Source organism: Erinaceus europaeus, chromosome 2, assembly GCF_950295315.1.
Source record: "Erinaceus europaeus chromosome 2, mEriEur2.1, whole genome shotgun sequence".
Taxonomy (NCBI): domain Eukaryota; kingdom Metazoa; phylum Chordata; class Mammalia; order Eulipotyphla; family Erinaceidae; genus Erinaceus; species Erinaceus europaeus.
The window spans coordinates 201,714,457-201,737,914 of NC_080163.1; the positions used below are offsets into that span (position 1 = coordinate 201,714,457).

The 23,458-nt window shown below is 52.8% G+C and overlaps 1 protein-coding gene and 1 long non-coding RNA gene across 2 annotated transcripts in view; one reads left to right on the forward strand and one right to left on the reverse strand.

Annotated features, from left to right (window-relative positions):
• The window catches only part of LOC132536868 (uncharacterized), a 61,080-nt gene extending 59,732 nt beyond the window's left edge, over positions 1–1,348 (reverse strand). Inside the window, exon 1 of the long non-coding RNA XR_009548416.1 lies at positions 1,250–1,348. This is a non-coding gene — a long non-coding RNA (uncharacterized LOC132536868). The remainder of the gene's footprint in view (positions 1–1,249) is intronic.
• A 440-nt stretch (positions 1,349–1,788) lies between these two features.
• PAPSS1 (3'-phosphoadenosine 5'-phosphosulfate synthase 1) overlaps positions 1,789–23,458 on the forward strand; it is a 28,058-nt gene continuing 6,388 nt past the window's right edge. Inside the window, exons 1-10 of the mRNA XM_060186293.1 lie at positions 1,789–1,903; positions 7,855–7,969; positions 8,561–8,796; positions 9,797–9,935; positions 13,556–13,674; positions 15,068–15,181; positions 16,399–16,510; positions 18,928–19,133; positions 19,571–19,706; positions 20,941–21,209. Coding sequence (XP_060042276.1) covers positions 1,844–1,903; positions 7,855–7,969; positions 8,561–8,796; positions 9,797–9,935; positions 13,556–13,674; positions 15,068–15,181; positions 16,399–16,510; positions 18,928–19,133; positions 19,571–19,706; positions 20,941–21,209 — 1,506 coding nt within the window. The 5' untranslated portion in view covers positions 1,789–1,843. The remainder of the gene's footprint in view (positions 1,904–7,854; positions 7,970–8,560; positions 8,797–9,796; positions 9,936–13,555; positions 13,675–15,067; positions 15,182–16,398; positions 16,511–18,927; positions 19,134–19,570; positions 19,707–20,940; positions 21,210–23,458) is intronic.

Consider the following 23,458-nt stretch of genomic DNA (forward strand, 5'->3'; position numbering starts at 1 on the left):
GCAGGGTGAACATTTCACGAGTGGTGAAGCAGGTCTGCAGGTGTCTCTCTGTGTCTCTCCCTATCTCCTCCTCCTCTCAATTTCTCTGTCTCTATCCAACTATGTGTGTGTGTGTGTGTGTGTGTGTGTGTGTGTGTGTGTGTGTGTGAGTGTGTGTGTGTGTGTGTGTGTGTGTGAGAGTGTGTGTGTGTGTGTGTGTGTGTGTGTGTGTGAGTGTGTGTGTGTGTGTGTGTGTGTGTGTGTGAGAGTGTGTGTGTGTGTGTGTGTGTGTGTGTGTGTGAGTGTGTGTGTGTGTGTGTGTGTGTGTGTGTGTGTGTGTGAGTGTGTGTGTGTGTGTGTGTGTGTGTGTGTGTGTGTGTGTGTGAGAGTGTGTGTGTGTGTGTGTGTGTGTGTGTGTGTGTGTGTGTGTGTATTTTAAATCCGTACAGGTTCTCAAGGTTGCGGTGCTGGGAGGTGGCCGACTGCGGAGCCCGACCACTCCACCTTACGTGCGTCCCCAGGTGTGAGCACCAGGCACCCCGGGAGAGCACCTGCTCAGAAGAGGCTTCACAAAAGGCTGAGGACAGTGCTGCCAGTGTCTCCCCTCTCTCTCAATCTACCTCTACCACAGCTTCCTTTCTCTTTTTTTCTTTCCTTTTTTTTTTTTTTTTTTTTGCCCCCCTCCCTCCTAGGGTTATTGGCGGGGCTCGGTCGAATCCACTGCTCCTGGAGACCATTTTTTTCCCCTTTTGTTGCCCTTGTTGTTCCATCATGGTTGTGGTTGTTATTATTGTTGTTGTTGCTGTCGTTGGAGAGGACAGAGAGAAATGGAGAGAGGAGGGGAAGACAGAGAGGGGGAGAGAAAGACAGACACCTGCAGACCTGCCTCACCGCCTGGGAAGCGACTCCCCTGCAGGTGGGGAGCCGGGGGCTCGAACCGGGATCCTTGCGCCGGTCCCTGTGCTTTGCGCCACGTGCGTTTAACCCGCTGCGCCACCGCCCGACCCCCTCCTCTCCTTTTTCTCTGACTAGGGCCTCTGTCTACATGCACAAGGACTGGGGGGGCTCAAACCCGGGCCCTTGGGCCTCTGCGCTCGGCCGCAGCACCACCCCGCCCCCTTTTTCTGCAATGGAGACTCGGGTCTCTACAACATCTCGCCTGCCCTACCCGAGGCCGGAAGACCCTCCCCTCCTTTTTCAAAGTGGCCTGCCGGGGGCACGGAGAGGCGGACAGCACACGGGAAGAAGCCGGAGGGGCGGGAGGCCGCACCAGTGTCTCTTCGCCTCAAGTTTCAGGACTTGGAGGAATCGTCCTCCGGCCTCGTGGCTCTGCCTGGCTGCGGGTCCAGCCTCTGCGCATGCGCCGTCCTGCCGCGGCGGCCTTCGGGGCTCCGCCCCCCTTGCCGGGAACCCAGAGGGAGGGGCGCCGCGGAGGCCCCGCCCCAACCCCGACCTAGGCGGCTTAGCCCACAGCCCGGGCAGGGCCCGGGGCGGAGCCTCGAGTGCGCGTGCGTAGTAGACCTCCGCCCCCGGCCTGCGTTTTTGGAGGCTGTGCAAGGCCCAGTTTCTGCGCATGCGTGTCACACATTCTTCACACAGGGGTCTCGGTGGCCCCGCCCCTTCCCTTGGATTTCCCAGGGGGCGGAGCGCCGCGCGCGCTCACCGAGGCCCCGTCCCCGAGGCCCCGCCCAGCCCATGGCATCTGGGCCTATAGCCTGGGCGGGGCCGGGGAGGAGGCGCGCGTCCGCGTGCGTGGTCCCGCGCCGGCCCCGCCCCTTTCTTTCCGGCCCCGCCCCCTGCACCGCCCCTTCCCGGCCCCGGCCCCGCCCCCTGGCTTGTGCTGTGGCTGCAGTGGGCCCGCAGCATGGACGCCCCCGGCAGTCTGTGCAAGAAAGTCAAGCTGAGCAACGACGCGCAGAGCTGGGTGAGGCGGGGCGGGGACCCGGGAGACTCAGGCCGCAGCTTCCCGGAGTCGGGGATCCCTCTCCCCTCCTTTCCCTAGCCGCGCGCCTGCAGCGGGCAGCCCGGCCAGGCCCAGCTCCGCAGCCTGGGAGGCCTGGAGGTCTGGGGGGCTGTCCCCTCGGGGGGGGGCGAGCTGGAAGCTTGGGGGGCGCTCGGGGTCTTGAGCCGGAGACCTGGGGGACAGTCTAAGGGAGGGCGGGCTGGAGGCCTGGGACTCAGCCAGGGGGTCAGCCGGACAGTGTGGGCGGGACGAGCTGGAGGACAATCTGGGGGCGGGGGGCGAGCCAGAGCGGAGCTGCTTGGTGGCGGAGTGAACTGGAGGCCTCCTGGGGAGGCTGTCTGGGTGGGGCGACTTGCAGATCTGCCGACAGTCTGGGGTGGGGATGAGCTGGAGACCTGGGGGGGGCAGTGTGTGTCTGTGTGCATGGTGGGGGGGGTGAGCTAGACCCTGGGGGGACAGTCTGGGGAGGAGCTGGAGACCTGGGGGGGCAGTGTGTGTCTGTGTGCATGGTGGGGGGGGTGAGCTAGACCCTGGGGGGACAGTCTAGGGAGGAGCTGGAGACCTGGGGGGGCAGTGTGTGTCTGTGTGCATGGTGGAGGGGGGTGAGCTAGACCCTGGGGGGGCGGTCTGGGGAGGAGCTGGAGACCTGGGGGGGGCAGTGTGTGTCTGTGTGCATGGTGGTGGGGGGTGAGCTAGACCCTGGGGGGGCGGTCTGGGGAGGAGCTGGAGACCTGGGGGGGGTCTGTCTGGAGGAGGGGCTGCCAGCTGAAGACCTGGGAGCAAGAGGACTTGGAGACTTGAGGAGCCCTGTGTGTCTCTGTGTGTGTGTGGGGGTGAGCTGCAGATCTGGGGGGGCAGACTAGCAAACCAGGTGTCAGGTTGCACCTCTAGGGTTCTGTGCACCCCCCCAGAGAAGGACTTCAAGCTTCTCCCTGGCTCCTCGCCCCCCAGGGAAGGCGGCCTCCCCCCCCTTTTCCACTCTGACTTTTTAATGCTGCAAGCAGAGCCCCCTGACAATGTGGCCATTCAGGGCCCTGAGCCTGCCCTGCACTGAGCGGCCCTTTGTGGCCTGGTGGGAAGCTCTGGAGTCTCACAGCTCCACAGGGAGCTTCAGAGCCTCAATCTGGGATCCTGGGAGGTGTGGGCAGACGCATACAGATGTCACCACCTCTGCCAGCTGGCTGGGCTGGGCCCTGTGACCTGCTAAGAAGGTGGCTTCCTTCCTTGGCTTTTGCTTTTTCCGATGAGAAACAGCTCTTAGATGTCGCAAGAGCAGAGCAGAGCCCTGTGGCCTGGGGCTGGTGGAGGTGTGTTGTCAAGGAGGTGATACCCAAATTCGGAAGCAGGAAAGTAACCAGGCTTAGGTTTAGATGCATTTTTTTTTTTCTTTTTAGTTTGTAATCTCTCACTAAAACATCATAAGGTTTAAATGCAGCCTTGTAAATCATTACCATTGGTGAGTCAAAAAAAAAAAAAAAAGCCACTCCAGGCAAATAAATAATTCATTTGAATTTCTTAGTTTATCCATCCTGTTGATAATGGAGACTTCTCACCTGACTCTGTCATTCTCCTTTCAGATAGAAAGTCAAGCTCTTAGTTGACAAGGAGGGAAAGGAAGTCAAAGAGAATTAGAATTTTGCCAGGGGCACTGGCTGGCTGGGTCTCCAGTTCCTTTGCCATTTTGTAGCTGTGTGGTATTGGAAAAAACAACAACAAACAAACAGACTGTTTAAGCCTCAACTGAGTCAAGTAGTCTGTAGTTGTGTGTATATGGGTGTTACACAGACTGTTTTTTTGGGGGAGGGTAAAGAAAATAATTTGAAAGCGCTATGAAATGGTTGACTACCTTGAGGAATTTCCTGCTTAAGGAAATAAGGTTGGGTTTGTGAGTATTTACGGTTCAGTTCCGTTACAACGTCCTTAGCCCACTCCTTTGTCCTTCCACTTGCCGAGTAAGCTTGCATCCTCTGTAGAGACATCACCTGTGAAGATGGAAATGAGAGACCCCACCTGCCTCTTCTCTCCTCCTGGCTTGTCTGGGCATTCAGGCGATGGGCAGAGTCTTACTCTTAGTCTAGCCTGGACATTTTGGGCAGGATTGAAGGTGGAGAAACCTGCTCAGGTTTCTGAGACACAGAGAAACTGTGAGGGAGAGCTGGGAGTGAGAACCCGCCACGTTCCTTTCAACTCCAGGAACTGCCCGGACACCGCTTGATTACCCCGGAGCAATTTCATTGTGGAGTGGAAATGAGATTGAATAGATAAGACAAGACAGAATGATGCTGGGTGCAGCACATTTTTCTTTCAAACATGAGGGTGTTTTTTTTTTTTAATTTCTATTTTCTAATGAATGCAACTGGAACTCTTAGCACCACTGAGCTCTGGCTACTGGTGAGCAAGCCTGGGCCCTCCCCCATGCAAATCTTACGCTGCTCTCTCCACACTGATCAAGTTGTCAGTGTTCCAGTGCTCAGTTAAGAGGCGATTCCCTGGGACGGCTTTGGATTTTCTAGTGAGGTTGTGGCTTTCTGTATATATATGTTTTTAATTCCCTTCATTTACTTATTGGATAGAGACCGGCAGAGATCGAAAGGGAAGGTGGGGATAGAGCGGGAGAGTGAAAGAGAGAGACACCCGCAGCATCGATTCACCGCTTGCAAAGCTTTCCCCCTGCAGGTGGGGAGAGAGGGTGGGACTTTGTAATCATCTGTCCCTCTCAGATTTATCAATGGACAAGGTAGGAGTATAGAGAACCACTCTGGATATTCCAGGAAGATCAAGCTGCCTGAAAAATGAGCGGCAGGGAGAGAGCCCCCCTGAGCTGCCAGTCCTGGAGGACAGACGGGGGGGCCATGGGGCAGGCGAGGTCTGGATGAGCCAGTAGCATGTGCCTGTCACATGACTCCGATGTGGGCGGGAGGGGCTTGTCCTTGGTGCTCACCCATGCAGAGCAAGCAAGGGAGTGAAAGGTGGGAGTGGAGATGGAGGAAAGAGAAGGGATGAAAACCTTCCAGAGAGCGTGAAAAGGACCCAGCGGTTGGGCTGAAAGAGGGATTGTGTTGAGAGAGAGCATGGCTGAGCGAGGCTTTTTCCCTTGGTGAGCCAGACAACGGTGGTCTTGTGCGGAGGAGTTGGGAAGTTGTAGCGATGACAGCTAACCCTGGAAGGAGGGTTTACAGCTTTATAAATGCGTTGTCTGAATTCACTCAAGTTTCTGGGCCCTTCTGGAGACTCACCACATCACCTGGGAGAGCCACTGGTATTTCCCTGCCCACCTATGTATGAAAGGAGACAGAGAGCCTTATCAGGGTGTTGCAAAAGACTGAAAGAGCTTGAGAAAAAGAAAAAGAAAAAAAAAAGAAAAGAGAAAATGCCCACAGCAGTGGCCTGGGAGGTGGTTCTCCAGCCTGGTTCCCTTCCGCCTGGGGTGTCTGTTTTAACCTTTATCTCTGGCTGGAATCTCAGCGTCTTGTCTGGCTTCCTCCTCACCGTGTGTGTGTGTGTGTGTGTGTGTGTGTGTGTGTGTGTGTGTGTGTGTGTGTGTGTGTGTGTGTGTGTGTGTATACACACTGTGGAGTGTGGACTGAGTATTAGCCCACCCTGTGTGTCTTCCCCTCTGCTCTAACTGCAGCCACAGGTAGGGGAAGGCCTCCACCCCAAGACAGAGGGACAGCGGGGCTGGTCCCCAGGCGACCTGGATGGAACACAGGGCCTTGCTCACAGGAGCCAGCTCCCCAGACCCATAAGGGAGAGAGAGGCCATGGGTTTGGTCCCCAGTACTCAGAACTGAGTGGAACTCTGGTCAAAAACAAAGACGTTTGTGGCCAGACAGTGACACGCCCGTGAAGCATACATGTCACCACATGCAGGGGCCCAGGTTCTAGCCCCTGATCCCTATATCTGCAGGAGGGAGTCTTCAGGAGTGGAGAAGTAGGGTTGTAGGTGTTTCTCTCCCTCTGTGTATCTCTATCCCCTTTCAGTTTTCTTTCTGTCCTATCAAATAAGATAGTTGTTTATTATTATTATTATTATTATTATTATTATTATTATTATTATTATCTTTATTTATTGAATAGAGACAGCCAGAAATCGAGAGGGAAGGGGGAGATAGAGAGGGAGAGAGACAGAGAGACACCTGCAGCCCTGCTTCACTTGTGAAGCTTCCCCGTGCAGGTGGGGACCGGGGACTTGAACCTGGATCCTTGCGCATTGTTACATGTCCGTTCAACCGGGTGCACCACCACCCAGCCCCTGATAGTTGATTTTTTTTTTAAGTTACAAATAAATCAGCTTGCAGAGGACACAGAGAGAGGCCTGTATAACCCAGAGTTCACAGCCCACCCTCCCTCTCTAGGAGTCAGACACACCTGTACCCAGAGAGACGATCAAAGAGCCGGGGGTGGGGGAAGGGCAGCGAGATGGCTCAGTTGGATAGTGCACTGATTTGCCATGTTCAGGGTCCGGGTTCGAGCCTAGCCCCTACCACATTGAGGAAAACTTGGATGCTGTGGTCTCTTTCCCTCTCTCTCTCTCTGCCTCTATCTAAAGATAAACACCCCCCACAGATTGTAGATGAGCTGGTGAGTAACGTATGGGTCACACGGATGGAAAATGTTCCAGGGATGCTGAGATTTAAGTGTGTAGAATCCAAGGGATATTTTTTAAAATTTACTAGTAATTTACGGTAAGATAATGGGGGCATCATTTCACACCGTTCCCACCAGAATTCTGTGTCCCTATAATGGTCCAGTGGAAACGACAGTAGTTCTCCCAAGGTCACAGAGATGAGCTTACTTTATACCTATCTGTCTGTCTGTCTGTTTTGTTTTGTTTTTTGCCCATAAAAATGATATATTATTTATTTATTCCCTTTTGTTGCCCTTGTTTTTATTGTTGTAGTTATTATTATTATAGTTATTGATGTCATCATTGTTGGATAGGACAGAGAAATGGAGAGAGGAGGGGAAGACAGAAAAAGGGAGAGAAAGACACCTGCAGACCTGCTTCACCGCCTGTGAAGCGACTCCCCTGCAGGTGGGGAACTGGGGGGTAGAACCAGAATTTTTTGCCCATTTTTTTAAACAGCCCTACCTTCACTTCCTTCCTAAAATAGACATACACTTATCACTTCTTCCTAGTGTCCTTCGTTTTTCCCTCTTCTCTCTCAGATAAGAGAAATAGTGCCTGGCTTCCTCCGGTGTTTCCCAGATTTTCCAGACCAATGAGAGACTGGCAGATGGAGCAGTGACAGGCTGGCTCTCAGGTGCTCTAGTTAGGGGGTTAGGTTTAAATTCAGGTTTAAAGTCCCCGTCAGGGGGCTGGGTAGTAGCGCAGCGGGTTAAGCGCACGTGGTGTTGCAAGGCCAAGGACCGGCATAAGGATCCCGCTTCAAGCCCCCGGCTCCCCACCTGCAGGGCACTCGATTCACAAGCAGTGAAGCAGGCCTGTCAGTGTCTGTCTTTCTCTCCCCCTCTGTCTCTTCCTCCTCTTTCCATTTCTCTCTGTCCTGTCCAACAACAACAACTGCAATAACAACAACAATAACCACAACAACGATAAACAACAAGGGCAACAAAAGAGAAAAAATAGCCTTCAGGAGCAGTGGATTCAAGGTGCAGGCAGTGAGCCCCAGCAATAACCCTGGAGGCAAAAAAAAAAAAGTCCCCTTTCGTCAAACCCTAAGCATAGAATAAAGTGGTCTGTCTGAGTCACTGGACCCCTGTGGCATCCTCTCAAGGTGGGGGTGGGGGTAGGGGGCAGCAGCCACCTTCCTCTTCACCTCTCTGTTGGGGTTTAGCCGCCCATTTGCAAGGACGCTGTACCTGCCTTTTAAAGGATCCAGCCAGCATTCATTCATTCATTCATTCATTCATTCATTCTTTTTTGTTTTTTTCTTTTTCTTTTTCCTCCAGGGGATGCAGAGAGCAACAAATGTCACCTACCAAGCTCACCATGTCAGCAGGAACAAGAGGGGCCAGGTGGTGGGGACCAGGGGTGGCTTCCGTGGCTGTACCGTGTGGCTGACAGGTAGGGTTGAGCGAGAGGCCACTGGACTCCAGAAACAGTGCTTATATTAGCCAGGAAGCTGGACTCCCAGAAGTGTTCAGTGTACATACACTGTATGTAAACTAACAGCCAATCAATAAAGAAAAAAAAAATTCTTTTAAAGTGATGTTTATAGGTAGACATGACTATTATGTTTAGACTATAGATACCATTCAAGGTAAAAGTAGATTATTATTATTTTATGTTGATTTATTTATTTTCCCTTTTGTTGCCCTTGTTTTTTATTGTTGTTGTAGTTATTATTGTTGTTGCTATTGATGTCAGTGTTAGACAGGACAGAGAGAAATGGAGAGAGGAGGGGAAGACAGAGAGGGGGAGAGAAAGACAGACACCTGCAGACCTGCTTCACCGCCTGTGAAGCGACTCCCCTGCAGGTGGGGAGCTCGAACCGGGATCCTTAGACGGGTCCTTGCGCTTCATGCCAGGTACGCTTCACCCGACCCCATCATGGTATTTTTTATAGAGATACAGACAGGAAGGGGGAGAGAAAGAGAGGGAGACGCCCGCAGCCCCGCTCCCTGCTGCTGAAGCGTCCCCCACTCCCGCGGGCAGGTCTGTCGGGCGCGGGCAAGACCACGGTGAGCATGGCCCTGGAGGAGCACCTGGTGTGCCACGGCATCCCCTGCTACACCCTGGACGGCGACAACATCCGCCAGGGCCTCAACAAGAACCTGGGCTTCAGCCCCGCGGACAGGGAGGAGAACGTGCGTCGCATCGCAGAGGTGGCCCGGCTGTTCGCGGACGCCGGCCTGGTGTGCGTCACCAGCTTCATCTCCCCCTACACGCAGGTGCGCTCGCCGCCACACTCTGGCCTCTGGGGCTTGAACCCGGGACCACCGCGGGGGCTGCCTCCTTGGGATGACAGCTTCCTCTCTCTCCCCTTTTCCTCCCTTCCCTTTCTTTCCTTCCCTTCTGCCCCTCCCTTCCGCCCCCTTTGCTTCTTTTCTTTTTGTCCCTTTCTTTCTCTCTTTCTTTCCTCCTTCCTTTGTTCCTTTTTCTCTTTCTTTCCTCCTTCCTTTGCTCCTTTCTTTCTCTCTCATTCTCTCTCTCATTCTTTCTTTCCTCCTTTGTTCCTTTCTTTCTCCCTCTCATTCTTTTTTCTCTCATTCTTTCCTCCTCCCTTTGTTCCTTTCTCTCTCATTCTTTCCTCCTCCTTTCTTTGTTCCTTTTTCTCCTTCATTTCCTCCTTTGTTCCTTTCTTTCTCTCTCTTTCCTCTTTCCTTCACTCCTTTCTCTCTGTCTTTCATATATATATATATATATATATATACATATATACATACATATTTATTATTATTGCATAAAGACTGAGAGACATGGAGAGGGAAGGGGAGAGGTAAAGAGGGGGAGGGAGAGAGAGGCCTGCAACCCTGCCTGACTGTTTGTAAAGCCTCGCTGGGCAGGGGGGCTTGAAGCTCAGTCCTCGCACACTGTCACATGTGCACTCAACCAGGTGCATCACTGCCCAGCCTCCCTCGTCTCTCTCTCTCTCTCTTTCTTTCTTTTTTTCTCCAGGAGAGAGGGAGAGGCCACAGGACCATTCCACCATCCCTGGAGCTTCCCCCGAATCCTTACTTTGGTGCCTGCCGGGGCTTAAACCCAGAGGCCACGCGGCCTTGGGGGACCCGGGGGTCCGCAGTGGTTCCTGAGGACCCACAGACCCTGAACTGTGTCCGGACGCGCAGGAAGCCGCCCTGCCCACGGCCTCGTTCTCAGCGTCCACAGGGCGCTCGGATGCCAAGACCGAGGGCTCGGCATCACGCGCCCGTCCCTGTGCTTCCTCCCCAGGACCGTCACAACGCTCGTCAGATCCACGAGGCCGCCAGCTTGCCGTTCTTTGAGGTGTTTGTGGATGCACCCTTGCACGTGTGTGAGCAGAGGGACGTGAAGGGGCTCTACAAGAAGGCGCGGGCGGGAGAGATCAAAGGTGAGCACCGCTGCCCGTCTCCCTTCAGAGCCGCTGTCTCCCGGGGCCTGGGGGGCCAGCCTCTGATTGGCCTGGAGGGAGTGTTGCCAGCAGCCGGGGTCCCCCCCACCCGCCACCCTGCCCCCCCCCAGCCAGGCCCCCCACTCCATGGGTGCTGCCTATCCGGTTGGAACCATCTCATGATTGACAGGCCTGCTTCACGGAGTTCAGTGCCAGTAGAGCAAGTACCACGTCGGGAGCCAGGCGGTGGCACACCCGTGTGAGCGTACACAGCACGGTGTGCTAATACCGGCGTTCAAGCCTTGGCTTCCCCCTGCAGGGCGGAAACTTCACAAGTGGCAAAGCAGGTCTGCAGGGAATCTTCCCTGGGCTGCACACGTGATGCAGTGACCTCTCCCTTCAACCTGGCGTTCAGCTCCCTACCTACCCCAAGGAGGAGAAGGTAGAGCAGATGCCCTCCCCACGCCCCTCTCCCCGGGCCATCGGATGTGGGGGCCAGGCCGACCTCCAACCTGACCAGCCCGGACACCCAGCTTCACCCACTCAGCCTGCCCGTCCCATCCCTGACCCTGAAAGATCAGGCTGCTCAGCTCGGATGAGTAGCGAAGGCTGAGAGGAGTAGCCGGGGCCCGACTGTGGGCCTCCACGCCACCTGCTCTGTCTCTGACCAGCTTTCCCTGCCGGGAGAGAAGGATGTAGAAAAGTGAAATGATGGAATTCAGGCCCACAGAGGCTGCATCTTAGTTGTTATTTATTTTTAAAGAGTATTTTATTTACTTTATCGAGAGAGATACAGAGAGAAAAGACTACAGACAAGAGAACAGAGCCCTGCTTAGCTGTGGCTGATGGCGGTGCTGGGGATTAAACCTGGGACCGTGGAGCCTCAGGCAGGAAAGTGTCTTTGCATAACCATTATGCTGCCTCCCCTGCCCTAATTATTAGTTTCTATCCTGGAGCTGGAGGGCCTTGTGCTCCTGTGAGCTCAGGGTTCTTGGTCAGAATGGAGGTCCCTGGGTCACTTTTTTTTAAAAAATATTTATTTCCTTTTTGTTGCTCTTGTCTTTTTTAATGGTTGTTGTAGTTATTATTGTTGATGTCATCGTTGTTGGATAGGACAGAGAGAAATGGAGAGAGGAGGGGAAGACAGAGAAGGGGAGAGAAAGACATCGACACCTGCAGACCTGCTTCACCGCCTGTCAAGTGACTCTCCTGCAGGTGGGGAGCCGGGGGGCTCGAACCGGGATCCTTATGATGGTCCTTGGCGCTTTGCACCACGTGTGCTTAACCTGCTGTGCTAACACCTGACTCCCCCTGGGTCACTTTTTAACTCTGGGAGAAGACGAACCAGCACATGACTGGAGTTTCCCCTGGTGCCTTGGCACTGCCATGTGAGGCCAGGGCTGGAGCCTGGGACCCACCCATGGCAAGGAACATGTACTTTTTTTTTCTTGTCTTGGAGTGAATTTTTGTTTATTAATGCTTTAACAGTGACATACAAAATTATAAGATAACGGGGGTATGATTCTACACCATTCCAATACCAGATCACCATTAGAAACTGCAGTGGTCTCCCAGTGTCTCAGACACGGGTAGACTATTATTTCTATCTGTTTTTGTCCCCTCCCCCTTTTTTTTTTTCCCTATGGTCTTGCCTTTTCTTCCTTTCTAAGTCACACGTACATGTGTAACTACTTCCCATATGTCCCTCCTTTTTTCCTCTTCTCCTTTGGTCCTGATGGAGTTGGAGTTCAGAGCCCTCTGGTCATCTTCCCCCTAACATTTCTCCCCCTCTGGGAGTCTGGACCCAAATTCTTTATGGGGAAGCAGAAGGTGGGAGTTCTGGCTTCTGTCATTGCTTCTCCGCTGGACATGGGTGTTGGCAGGTGGATCCACACCCCCAGCCTGTGTCTGTCTGTCCCTAGTGGGGCAGGGCTCTGGGGAGGGGAGGCTCCAGGATGCATGGGTGAGGGCGTCTGCCCAGGGAGGTCAGATGGCGTCATAGTAGCATCTGCGACTTGGTTAGCCAGTGTTTTTGTCTTTGAGGTGCATGTGCTCCGGGTCATGAATGGGGCTTTCACGCTCCCCATCCATGCTGTCAGAGAGCCGTGGTGGGGAGCGTTCCAGGTCAGAGGAGACGGGGCACCCCTCCAGATGCCAGGCTGCCTCTGCTTTTCTCTGCCAGTCTCCAGCCTGTAGCTCTGTGCCGTCCGCATCGCCCCCAGAGCGTGCCCGTGACCGCTCCACTTCAGTGGGAATGTTGTCCTCCATGGTGTCATCGCCTGCAGAATAAATAAATGAGCCAGGAAGAGGCTCTCTGGACTTTTCCAATGCAGAACCCAGCCTCCTAACACTAATGTCCTGCCTCTTTCAGCCTCGCCCCAGGGAGCTTCTAAAACACCTGTGGGCAGGGCTTGGCACTACTGGCTCTGGGCTTCAGTTCCCTGAGAATCATGATGGGGGACGGAGGGAGGGTGCTGCAGCCGCTTGAGTGCACACATGACTATGCATGAGGGTCTGGGGTTTGAGTCCCTGCTCCCCACCTGCAGAAACTGGTGTGATCTTGCTACTTGGACTTGCCCTACCCCACCCCCAGGCCAGGCGTTGAGTGACACCCAGTTCTTCCCAGTGCTGGCAGGCTGCGACCTTCTGGGGGAGGTGAGGGAGACAGGCATGTGGGCTCAGCCACAAGGCCGCCACCAACCAGTGAGTCAACAGTGTGAGGAGTCGCCGCCATTTTGTTTGTTTGGTGTCGCTCTTGTCATAATGACCATGATAAATACCCTAAGCTTGGTTGAACACAGAGATGCTGTCTGAGGGCCTGCTTTGGTTTCACAGCGAAGTGAGGCGTCTCTAAACGGAAAGGCACACAAAAGCGACACTCCCTGCTAGTCATCAGTCTCCTGAACCCTGGTGAGGGGAGCACAGGGCTGCGTTTCCCCGGGGGGCCGCAGTGCAGTAGAATTCAGTGTCCGAGGACGTCATCACTGGACATGGCACCTGTGAACAGTGAGAGCCACTGCGGTGTTTAAAGAAGATGCCGTTGCTTAGAGATCTTTAATAATAAAGACATTTTTCTTTTTTATTATTATTATTATTTATTGTTTCACAGTTGACAGTAAATACAAGTTTGTACATGCGTAACATTCCCCAGTTTTCCACACAACAATACAACCCCCACCAGGTCCTCCTCTGCCATCATGATCCAGGACCTGAACCCTCCCCTCCACCCCAGAGTCTTTGACTTTGGTGCAAGACACCAGCTCCAGTCCAGGTTCTGCTTAGTGGTTTCCCTTCTGATCTTGTTTTTCAACTTCTGCCTGTGAGTGAGATCATCCCATCTTCATCCTTCTGTTTCTGACTTATTTCACTGAACATGATTTCTTCATGCTCCATCCAAGATGGGCTGAAAACGGTGAAATCACCATTTTTACTCTGAAAATGTCCAATAGTTCTAGTTTAGCTATCTCTTCATTTAGCTCCTTTGTTTCTTTAATAAAGACATCTCAAGACTGAGGGAGAAAAGTAACACAAATAGGAACGTCTTCGGCGTGACGAACTCCGGCCCCCGTGAACTGATTTTGACTACCACCTGCCTCTGTTTTCCCGGCACTGCCCGATAGGTTTCACTGGGATCGACTCTGAATATGAAAAGCCCGAGGCCCCAGAGTTGGTGCTGAAAACAGACTCCTGTGACGTCAATGACTGCGTCCAGCAGGTGGTGGAACTGCTCCAGGAACGGGTATGGGCACCCAGGGCTGCAGGGGCTGCTGGAACCCGACCCGGTAACCCCCGTCCTCTTGTGGTTTATTCATGGCTAAGAGAAACCCTAGCCAGATGCTAGGACCCCGGAATCTGCTTTCCCCCTGCAGGTGGGGAGTGGGGGCTCGAACTCAGGTCCTTGTACATGATTACTTGTGCATCATGACAAGGTGAATTTTTTGTTTATATATACTATTTTCTTATTTTATTTTTTTTTGCCTCCAGGGTTATCACTGGGGCTCAGCATCTGCACTATGAGTCCACTGCTCCTGTAGGCTTTAAAAATTTTTTTTTTTTTTACTCTTTTATTGCCCTTGTTGCTATTGCTGTTGTTGTTGTTGGGATAGGACAAAGAGAAATAGAGAGAGGAGGGGAAGAACACAGAGAGGAGGAGAGAAAGGTAGACACCTGCAGACCTGCTTCACCGCCTGTGAAGCGACTCCCCTGCAGGTGGGGAGCCGGAGGCTCGAACTGGGATCCTTACACCGGTCCCCGCGCTTTGTGCCACATGCGCTTAACCCGCTGCGCTACCGCCTGGCCCCCCCCAATACTACTTTCTTAGGCTATTTCCCCACTACTATTTCATGGGGAAACATATGGGGGGCAATGAGGAGGAGCCAGGGAGCTTCCTCTAGTGCCTCAGGACTTGAACCTGGGTCAGGTGGCCTTTTGTGATAGGCTTGATCCCTAGGTCCCCGGCTGTGAGTATAAACAGTGAGTCTTTTAGGATGCCCTCAGAGCATCTTTGTTTCCTTAAAGCCAGACAGTTCTATCCTCGCCTGGGCCTGGTCACCAGGTGGCCCGGTGGTGCTGTTACACTTTATTTGCCCATTTTTTTCCCTATGGTTCTCACCCTTCTCTTCTTAAGTCACACTGAAATTAAAAGGAAAAAAAAAGGGGGGGGGGGGGCGCCCAGGCGGTAGTGCAGCGGGTTAAGCACATGTGGCGCAAAGCGCAAGGACCAGCATAAGCAGCCTGGTTTGAGCCCCTGGTTCCCTCCCCACCTGCAGGGGAGTCGCTTCACAGGTGGTGAAGCAAGTCTGCAGGTGTCTGTCTTTCTCACCCCCTCTCTGTCTTCCCCTTCCTATCCCTCTCTGTCCTATCCAACAACGACAGCAATAACAACGATAATAATAGTTACCACAACAATGATAAACAACAAGGACAACAAAAAGGAAAAAAAAAAAAACAGCCTGCAGAAGCAGTGAATTCGTAGTACAGGCACTGAGCCCCGAAAAAAGAAAAAAAGAAAAAGTCTTCTGGGAACCATAGACTCGTGGAGGTGCAAGACCCTAGCAGACTAGAGCAGAGCCGGCTGGCGGACAGCTTTGAGGCCGCCGAGCCCAGCAGTCACCTGTGCTCTCGTCCTGCAGGACATCGTGCCCGTGGACGCCTCCTACGAAGTGAAAGAACTGTACGTGCCCGAAAACAAGCTTCACCTTGCCAAAACGGATGCAGAGACGCTGCCAGCCCTGAAAATTAGTAAGGTGGGAGCTTTGCTGTTCCAAGGACCAAGCAGTGGGATCTGACACACTGCAGAGTGGGGGCATATATATCAACATCTCTAGCGGTGGGAAATACATCTGTGTGTGTGTGTGTGTGTGTGTATGTGTCTGTATTTTTAAAGCATGTTGAGAGAACATTTTTTTAGGATTTTATTCAGAGACAGCAGCTATCCCCCTCCCCCAGAGAACTATGCATTTTAAATTTGTTTATTATTGTAGTTAAAAATATTTAATTAATATATTTGTTTTCAACCACCAGGGTCATTGCTGAGACTTGGTTCTGGCACTACAAATCCACTGCTCCCGGTGACCATTTTTTTCTTTTTTTTTTCCTTCCTTTTTGTAAGAAATATTTTTTATGGTGGTCCAGGACATAGCACAGTGGATAAAAAAAAAACATTGGACTCAGGAGTCAGGCGGTTGCGCAGCGGGTTAAGCGCAGGTGGCGCAAAGCGCAAGGACCGGCCTAAGGATCCCGGTTCGAGCCCCTGGCTCCCCACCTGCAGGGGAGTCGCTTCACAGGCAGTGACGCAGGTCTACAGGTGTCTGTCTTTCTCTCCCCCTCTCTGTCTTCCCCTCCTCTCTCTATTTCTCTCTGTCCTATCCAATGACAACAATAATAACTACAACAATAAAAAATATATAAACATTGGACTCTCAAGCATGAGTTCCTGAGTTCAGTTCCAGAGTGGTATCTGGTTCTTTCTCTTTCTCCTCTGGTCTTTCTCATTAATAAATAAAGAAAACCTTTAAAAGTCGTTTTTATGATAGCTTTCCTAGAGTCCTTCTACTTATTTACATATTTTTTATTTGTATATAATTTACTTAAATCTATACCTACCATCTATTTTTTATATATTCAGTCCCCGCCACACCTTCAGGGCTCCCGCCCAACTTTCTCAGACAGACAGAAAGAAAGAAGGAGAGAGGGAAACGTCAGGGCTCTGAAGCTTCTCCCACTGTGGTGGGGGCCGGACAGGAACCTGAGTCTCTTCAACCTGTGCGTGTGTGTACGAGGCAAAGCAGGCCCTACCTCAGGTGGGCGGCCTCACCAGTTCACCCTCAATCTTAGATTCTTAGGAGCTAGAACCACCCATGGAAGGCGTGCTTCCGTCTTCTTCAGAGCCAGGCTCCCGCGGTGGCCCCACCCTCGTCTGCTGACACTTCGGGGGCTCAACCTCCCTTCCTGTGCCTCGCAGGTGGACATGCAGTGGGTGCAGGTCCTGGCGGAGGGCTGGGCGACGCCCCTGAACGGCTTCATGAGGGAGCGGGAATACCTGCAGTGTCTCCATTTTGATTGTCTCCTGGACGGTAAGGCCACACTCTGAATCCCAGCCCTGAAGCTGGACAGCTCCCTCCCCGTGTCGTCTTTCCCCAGCTATGTTCTGGTGCTGGCGAGAGAGGAGAAGCCCAGGGAAGGGGAGAGGGGGCACAGGGGGTCCCCAGGGATGCCCCATCACCATGGAAACCTTCCCCTAAAGTGCTTCTTCCCGTGGTGCTCCCGCCAGACAGTGGGGAGACCAACACAAGGGGTTCTGGGCTAGGTGCTTGGAAGGGTCGTTGTCCTGACTCTTGGAGAACCCTGTAAAGAGGGAACCGCCAAAGAGCTGTCATGTGGTATATTGCAGTTACATGTGCGTTAACTGTAGACTTTGTATATTCTCGGTGAGATTCCTTCCTTACATTGACGTCAGTATAGATATGATTTATTTAAGTACTAATGAGAGAAACAACCAGAGCATCACTCTGGCATACGTGATGTCAGGGACTAAACTCAAACTTACAGATCCAGCCCTGGGACCCATTGCACCACCGCTGACTGCTTAAGTCAGGACTCTTACGAAGTCACCAGCTGTACTGTGCTGCGGCCCTATTGTCCGCTGTGCTGACTTAGTTTTTAACTGAGATGTGAAATAGGTCTGGGAAACCTGGCATCCAGTCCTCCTCCTCCAGAACCCTCGTCACAAGGACACACTGGTGCCTGCCACTCTTGACGTCTTCTTCCTGAGAACCAGCTGTGGGTCATGTCTCTGTGGGCTGCCTACTGAGTTGCCGGGCTAGCTTAGCTGGCGGGAGACAGAGACAACCAGAGACTCATGGCTGAGCTGTATGCAGTATCTCTTCATTTGTGTGGAACGCAGCGCAATCTAAGCCATCTCTAATCACAATCCTGTCCTTATATATACTCGCCAAGTAGGGTGGAAACAGGATGTGACAGAGAGAGGGTGGAGCGAAAAGAGACTGGTGGAGATCAGGGTGTCCTAGGAGAGGGGGCGGAGCAAAAAGACATCATGAACCAGTGGAGATTAAACCAGTGCCTTGCAGGCAGGGCGGTGCTTAGTTAACAGTGGTTATGTAAGTAGAATACAGTGTTAAGCAGGGGGGATTAAACCAATGAAACAGAAGGGCTTTTAGAAGCATACCAACATTTCCCCCTTTCTTTTTAACTAATGACCACAGTATCAGGAGTGTGGGGTGAACAGAAACCTATATCGTACAGGCATTTTCAAAAGAACTGGCACAAGACATGGAGGAACCAAATAGGAGAGCAGCAAGAACCAGTGTGATGCCACGGGGAGGCCTGAGGGGGGCATTTCTTGCCTCTGGGGGAATCTATTGCCTCTAAGGGCGTTTCCTGCCTCCGTGGGCATCTCTTGCCTCTGGGGGCGTTTCATGCCTCAAAGAGCGTTTTCTGCCACAGAAAGAAAAGAACAAGAATGAAAAAGACACCCTGACCTCTCTGGGCAGACGCCCTCACCCGTGTATCCTGGAGCCTCCCCTCCCCAGAGCCCTGCCCCACTAGGGAAAGACAGACACAGGCTGGGGGTGTGGATCCACCTGCCAACACCCATGTCCAGCAGGGAAGCAGTTACAGAAATCAGAACTCCCACCTTCTGCTCCCCGTAAAGAATTTTGGCCCAGACTCCTAAAGGGGGAGAAATGTTAGGGGAAGGTGACCAGAGGGCTCTGAACCCCAACTCCATCAGGACCCAGAGAGAGAAGAGGAGAAAAGGAAAGACACTTGGAAGTAGTAATAAGTGTAGGTGTGGCTTAGAAAGGAAGAGAAGGCAGGACCACAGGGGGAAAAAAAATAGACACTTCTATAAAAATAGAATAGAGATAGTTCTAGAAATAATAGTCAACCCATATCTGTGGCCTTGGGAGAACGAGCACAGTTTCCAATGGAGGGAATGGGGACACAGAAGTCTGGTGGTGGGCACAGTGTGGAATTAGACCCGTTATCTTATAATTTTGCAAATCATTGTTAAATGAGAGAAAGAGAGACACCCTTGCCATGGTCTTCATCCTCTTGGATCCAGGAGCCCAGAGAGATCAGGCCACACCTGCTTCTAAAAGAGCTGTATTGTAGAGACAAGGGCGTAGAAGGTTCTGGAAGGGGCCTGTGCTTTACGCGGTCACTCGCCTGATGGTGGCCTTTGTCCCGAGAGTCCTTCCCCACAGAGCGGCGCCTGTTCCTTCCCCGGTGACCTGCAGTTTCCCTTGCCCATCGCTGCGGGAAGCCTCCCCCTCAGTGCTCTAGAGCCTGACTGCCTTTCTCATCTGGGGTGGGGGGAGGTCAGTGCCTGCTTGCTTGGGGCTGTGTGCACCCGACCTCTCCCCCAGTCCCCGCCTGCCTTAGTGGGCAGCAGCCTCCCTCCTGGAAGCCAGGCCCCCACAACCTCTCGCTCCTCCCGTCCATCCGTCTGCCCTCCCCACCCCCTCTGCAGGAGGCGTCATCAACCTGTCGGTGCCCATTGTCCTGCCAGCCTCGCGGGAGGACAAGGACAGGCTGGATGGCTGCACCGCCTTCGCCCTGGAGTTCGAGGGCCGCCGTGTGGCCATCCTCCGCAACCCTGAGTTTTTCGAGCACCGGAAGGAGGAGCGCTGTGCCCGCCAGTGGGGCACCACCTGCAAGGACCACCCCTATATCAAGGTGTGCGGGAATGGGAATGGGAGTGGGAGTGGGAGTGGGAATGGGAATGGGAGGAGGCTCTGGGGTCAGCACATGGCTGCAGGACACCACAGTAGCCACGGAGCTTCCTTCAGTGCTGTAGTGCCCCCACATGGAGGCACTGGGCTGTAACCTGGGTCACACGCAGGCCCAAGCAGGTCCCTTCCCGGCTGAGCTGTCTCACTGCCCCCCCACCCCCGGCGCCCATCTGCTTCTGTTGAGTTGTTGCAGGGTCTTTAGAGAAGTGGGGGTGTCCGCTCTCACCCTTCAGCATCCCAGCCCCAGCTCGCAGGCCTGGGGTCGGGGAATCACTTACAGCCTTCGTAGTTTCTAGGAGAGTGATGTCCTTACTGATTTTCACCTGGGTTTGTATTAAAATAATAATAATAATAATAATAATAATAATTCCTCCTGATCAGATGGTGATGGAGCAAGGAGACTGGTTGATTGGAGGAGACCTTCAAGTCTTGGACCGAATTTACTGGAACGACGGCCTTGACCAGTACCGGCTCACCCCTGCTGAACTGAAGCAGAAGTTTAAAGATATGAATGCCGGTGAGACATATCTCATTATCTTTGTTGGTTTGTTTTCTTCTCTCTGTGTGTGTGTGTGTTTTGTTTTAATGGATCAGGAATGAAATCAGATACATGTACATATGCTTGATGTTTCTTTTTATTTTACTTTTATTGAATGGGACAGCAAGACATGGAGAGGAGGAGGGGAAGACAAGAGAGGGGGACAGAAAGATGAGACACCTGCAGACCTGCTTCACCACTAGTGAAGCGACCCCCCTGCAGGTGGGGAGCCGGGGACTCGAACCAGGATCCTTGTGTCGGTCCCTGTGCTTTGTACTATGTGCGCTTAGCCCACTGCGCTGCTGGCCACCCCAATGTTTGATTCTTCCAAGCAACCTCCTGAACCTCATTTTCTTTCAAATCTTTCTATTTTTCTTTCGCTTTAATTGTATTAGTGACTTAATAGGGATTTACAAAATTACAAGCTAGCAGGAGCACCGCTCTGTACTTTTCCCACCACCAGAGTTCTGAGTCCCCAGTCCCTCCATTGGAAGCTACAGCACTTCCCCCAAGGTTGCAGACAGGGGTTAACTATTATTTCCACAACTATCTGTCTTATTTATATATATCTGGCCCCCTTTTATTCTTATGGACCCATCTTCCTTCCCAAGTCACACATATTACCCCATGCAAATGCCTCTCCCTTTTTTCCCCTCTCTGCACCGGTCCTGGTGGAATTGGGGTTCAGAGCCCTCTGGTCACCTTCCCCTAATGTTTCTCCCCCACCACATGAATGGACCAAAGTGCTTTTGGGGGTCCAGAAGATGGGAGCTCTGATTTCTGTAATTGCTTCTCTGCTGGACGTAGACATTGGCAGTTTGTCTCAAAGGTTTTGTTGTGACTTGATACTTGAGTGATTGCATGGTTCCCCTCAGTATTTCTTCATTATCTAACTCTTTTTTTTTGGAGAGGGAGAATTAGACAGAGAAGGAGAGACACCAGAGAACCACTCCACTGCACATGAAGCTTCCCCCTTCCACCGTGCTCCCGTGTGTGGGGCGAGGGAGCTGGAACGGTGTCCTTGTGCACGGCAGTGTGTTTTCTGCTGGGGGCATAAGGGTGGGTGGGCGTAGCAGACTGCAGATGTAGCCGAGCCCGGGCCTCTGCACCCCGACTTGCCCCTGCCCGGGGGGAGGGGAGTGGAGGGGCCTCGCACCCGTGCTCCCCAGCCCAGCCACATCCTGGCTAACCAGCCGGGCCCCTCTCCTTGCAGACGCCGTCTTCGCCTTCCAGCTGCGCAACCCGGTGCACAACGGCCACGCGCTGCTGATGCAGGACACGTATCGCCAGTTGCGGGCGCGCGGCTACCGGCGGCCCGTGCTGCTGCTGCACCCGCTGGGCGGCTGGACCAAGGACGACGACGTGCCGCTGGCCTGGCGCATGAGGCAGCACGCGGCCGTGCTAGACGAGGGTGTGCTCAGCCCCGAGGACACCGTGGTGGCCATCTTCCCGTCGCCCATGATGTACGCCGGGCCCACCGAGGTACAGCACCCCGCGCTGCCGCCACCCCTGCAGAACCACATGCTGCGCCTGGGGTCAGGGGTCTGGGGGGGGGGTCACCACAGAGAGAGTGGGGTTTCAGCACTCAGTGTTTGTGGGCGGCTGGGCTTGGGGGGGACATGACCTGTGAGCTAGACTTCAGGGAGGGCTGGGGGAGACCACCCTAGAGACCACCCTAGTGCTCACCCAGTGAGCTGTACAAGGCCCTGCTCTGGGTACCACACCCTAGGGTGTGTCTCTTCTGTCCGTCCTTCCCCCTCTCTTTACGAAATTAGGAAAGAGGGAGTCTGGGCTGGGGTGTACTCGGTTGAGCAAGGCTCTTACTGCGTTGGTGGCCACTGAGGTGACAGTCCCTGATGACTAAGGGCTGGGACAGCTGGAGGAGTTGGGACCTAGCCCAGGACCCAGCTGCCCTTCCTAGGGATGCCTTTGCTCTGGTTTTGTTTTGCTTCTGCTGATGTTTCAGTGGGAAAAAAAGCATAGTATTTTCAGAACCACGTTCAAGAGACATTCTTTTTTCTTCTCTCCCCTCCCAAGCCTTAGGGGGGGACACCCCCCGGACTAGAAGCTTCCTCCGCCTCTGAACGGTGCTCTCACGTGTGGCAAGGGCTCACACCTGGGACCGTGAGCACGATAAAGTGTGCACCTCCTACTTGAGCTGGCCCCAGCCCCCAGGAGATCATTTTCTTTCTATTTATTTCTTTCTGGGCTGGAGCAGAGCAGAGCTGTGGAGTGAAATAGCTGGAGTTCTGCCTGGCGGTCAAAGAGATGTTTTGAGACCTTTCTGTCACCTTCCGTGAAGAAGAAGGTTTAATTAAGTTTTGGCTGCAAGGCAGAGTAGGCTTTCAGAAAGTATTTGTTGAATGAAAGAGGAAGGCAGTGAATGACCTAGAAACTATGGACAGTTCCCCAACCAGCCTGTTGTTGAGTTAACAGGATCATGAATGAACTTCCCTCTCCCTCTCCCTCACCCTCTCTCTCTCTGTTCTTGTCTCCTTCTCCTCTTGAAAGGAGACAAAACTCACTTATATTTATCTGTGAGGGGAAAAGACTCCTTTCAAAATGCATATGAATGATTTACTTTTGTATAAAGAGTTAAAAAAGAAACATAAGGGAGTCAGGCGGTAGCGCAGCGGGTTAAGCGCAGGTGGTGCCAAGCACAAGGACCGGCATAAGGACCCCAGTTTGAGCCCCCGGCTCCCCACCTGCAGGGGAGTCGCTTCACAGGCAGTGAAGCAGGTCTGCAGGTGTCTGTCTTTCTCTCCCCCTCTCTGTCTTCCCCTCCTCTCTCCATTTCTCTCGGTCCTCTCCAACAACAACGACATCAATAATAACTACAACAATAAACAACAAGGGCAACAAAAGGAAATAAATAAAAGAAACATAAACATGTTTCACTATTGCTATTGTGAGAGACCAAGAGTAAACAAACATGGTTGGAGCTTGGCTGGGACGTCTTTCATGCAAGACAGTCAAAGAGAAAACGATATTTAAGAGCTGAGGGAACGCTACACTCACGCTGCTTCTCTCGACTGGTTCTGACGCGCTGGGCGCACCCGCAGCAGGTGGCGGGCCTGCTCTCTGTTCTTTCCTCTCTGTCTGACAAGAGGATCTCAGGACTCAAGCGGTCTTGAGGTTCCCAGCCTTCAGTTCTTTTTTTTCTTAAAATTTCTTTTTGGATTTTTTTTTTTTTTGATTAGTGTTTTAATAGTGATTAACAAGATTGTAAGATAAGAGAGTACATTTCCACACAGTTCCTACCACCAGCGTCCCATGGAGGGATTAATGTTTTACAGTCAACAGTAAATACGGCTGTTGGTACATATGTAAAATTTCCCCATTTTCTGCGGCATACTCTCTCCCCCCACCCCCAGCCTTGGTCCTCCTCCACCATCAGGCACCGGGACCTGAAATCCCCTCCCCTCTAAGCCCTTTATTTTGCTGCAATACAACAAACCCAGTCCAAGTTCTACTTTTGTTTCACCTTTCTGTTCTTCTTTTTAACTTCTGTCCATGAGTGAGATCATCCCATATTCATCCTTCTCTTTCTGGCTGATCTCATTTCACAGGATTCCTTCAAGCTCCACCCTAGATGCAGTAAAGAAAGTGAATTCACGGGAGTTGGGCGGTAGCGCGGCGGGTTAAGCGCACGTGGTGCAAAGTGCAGGGACCGGCGTTAAGGATCCCGGTTCGAGCCCCCGGCTCCCCACCTGCAGGGGAGTCGCTTCACA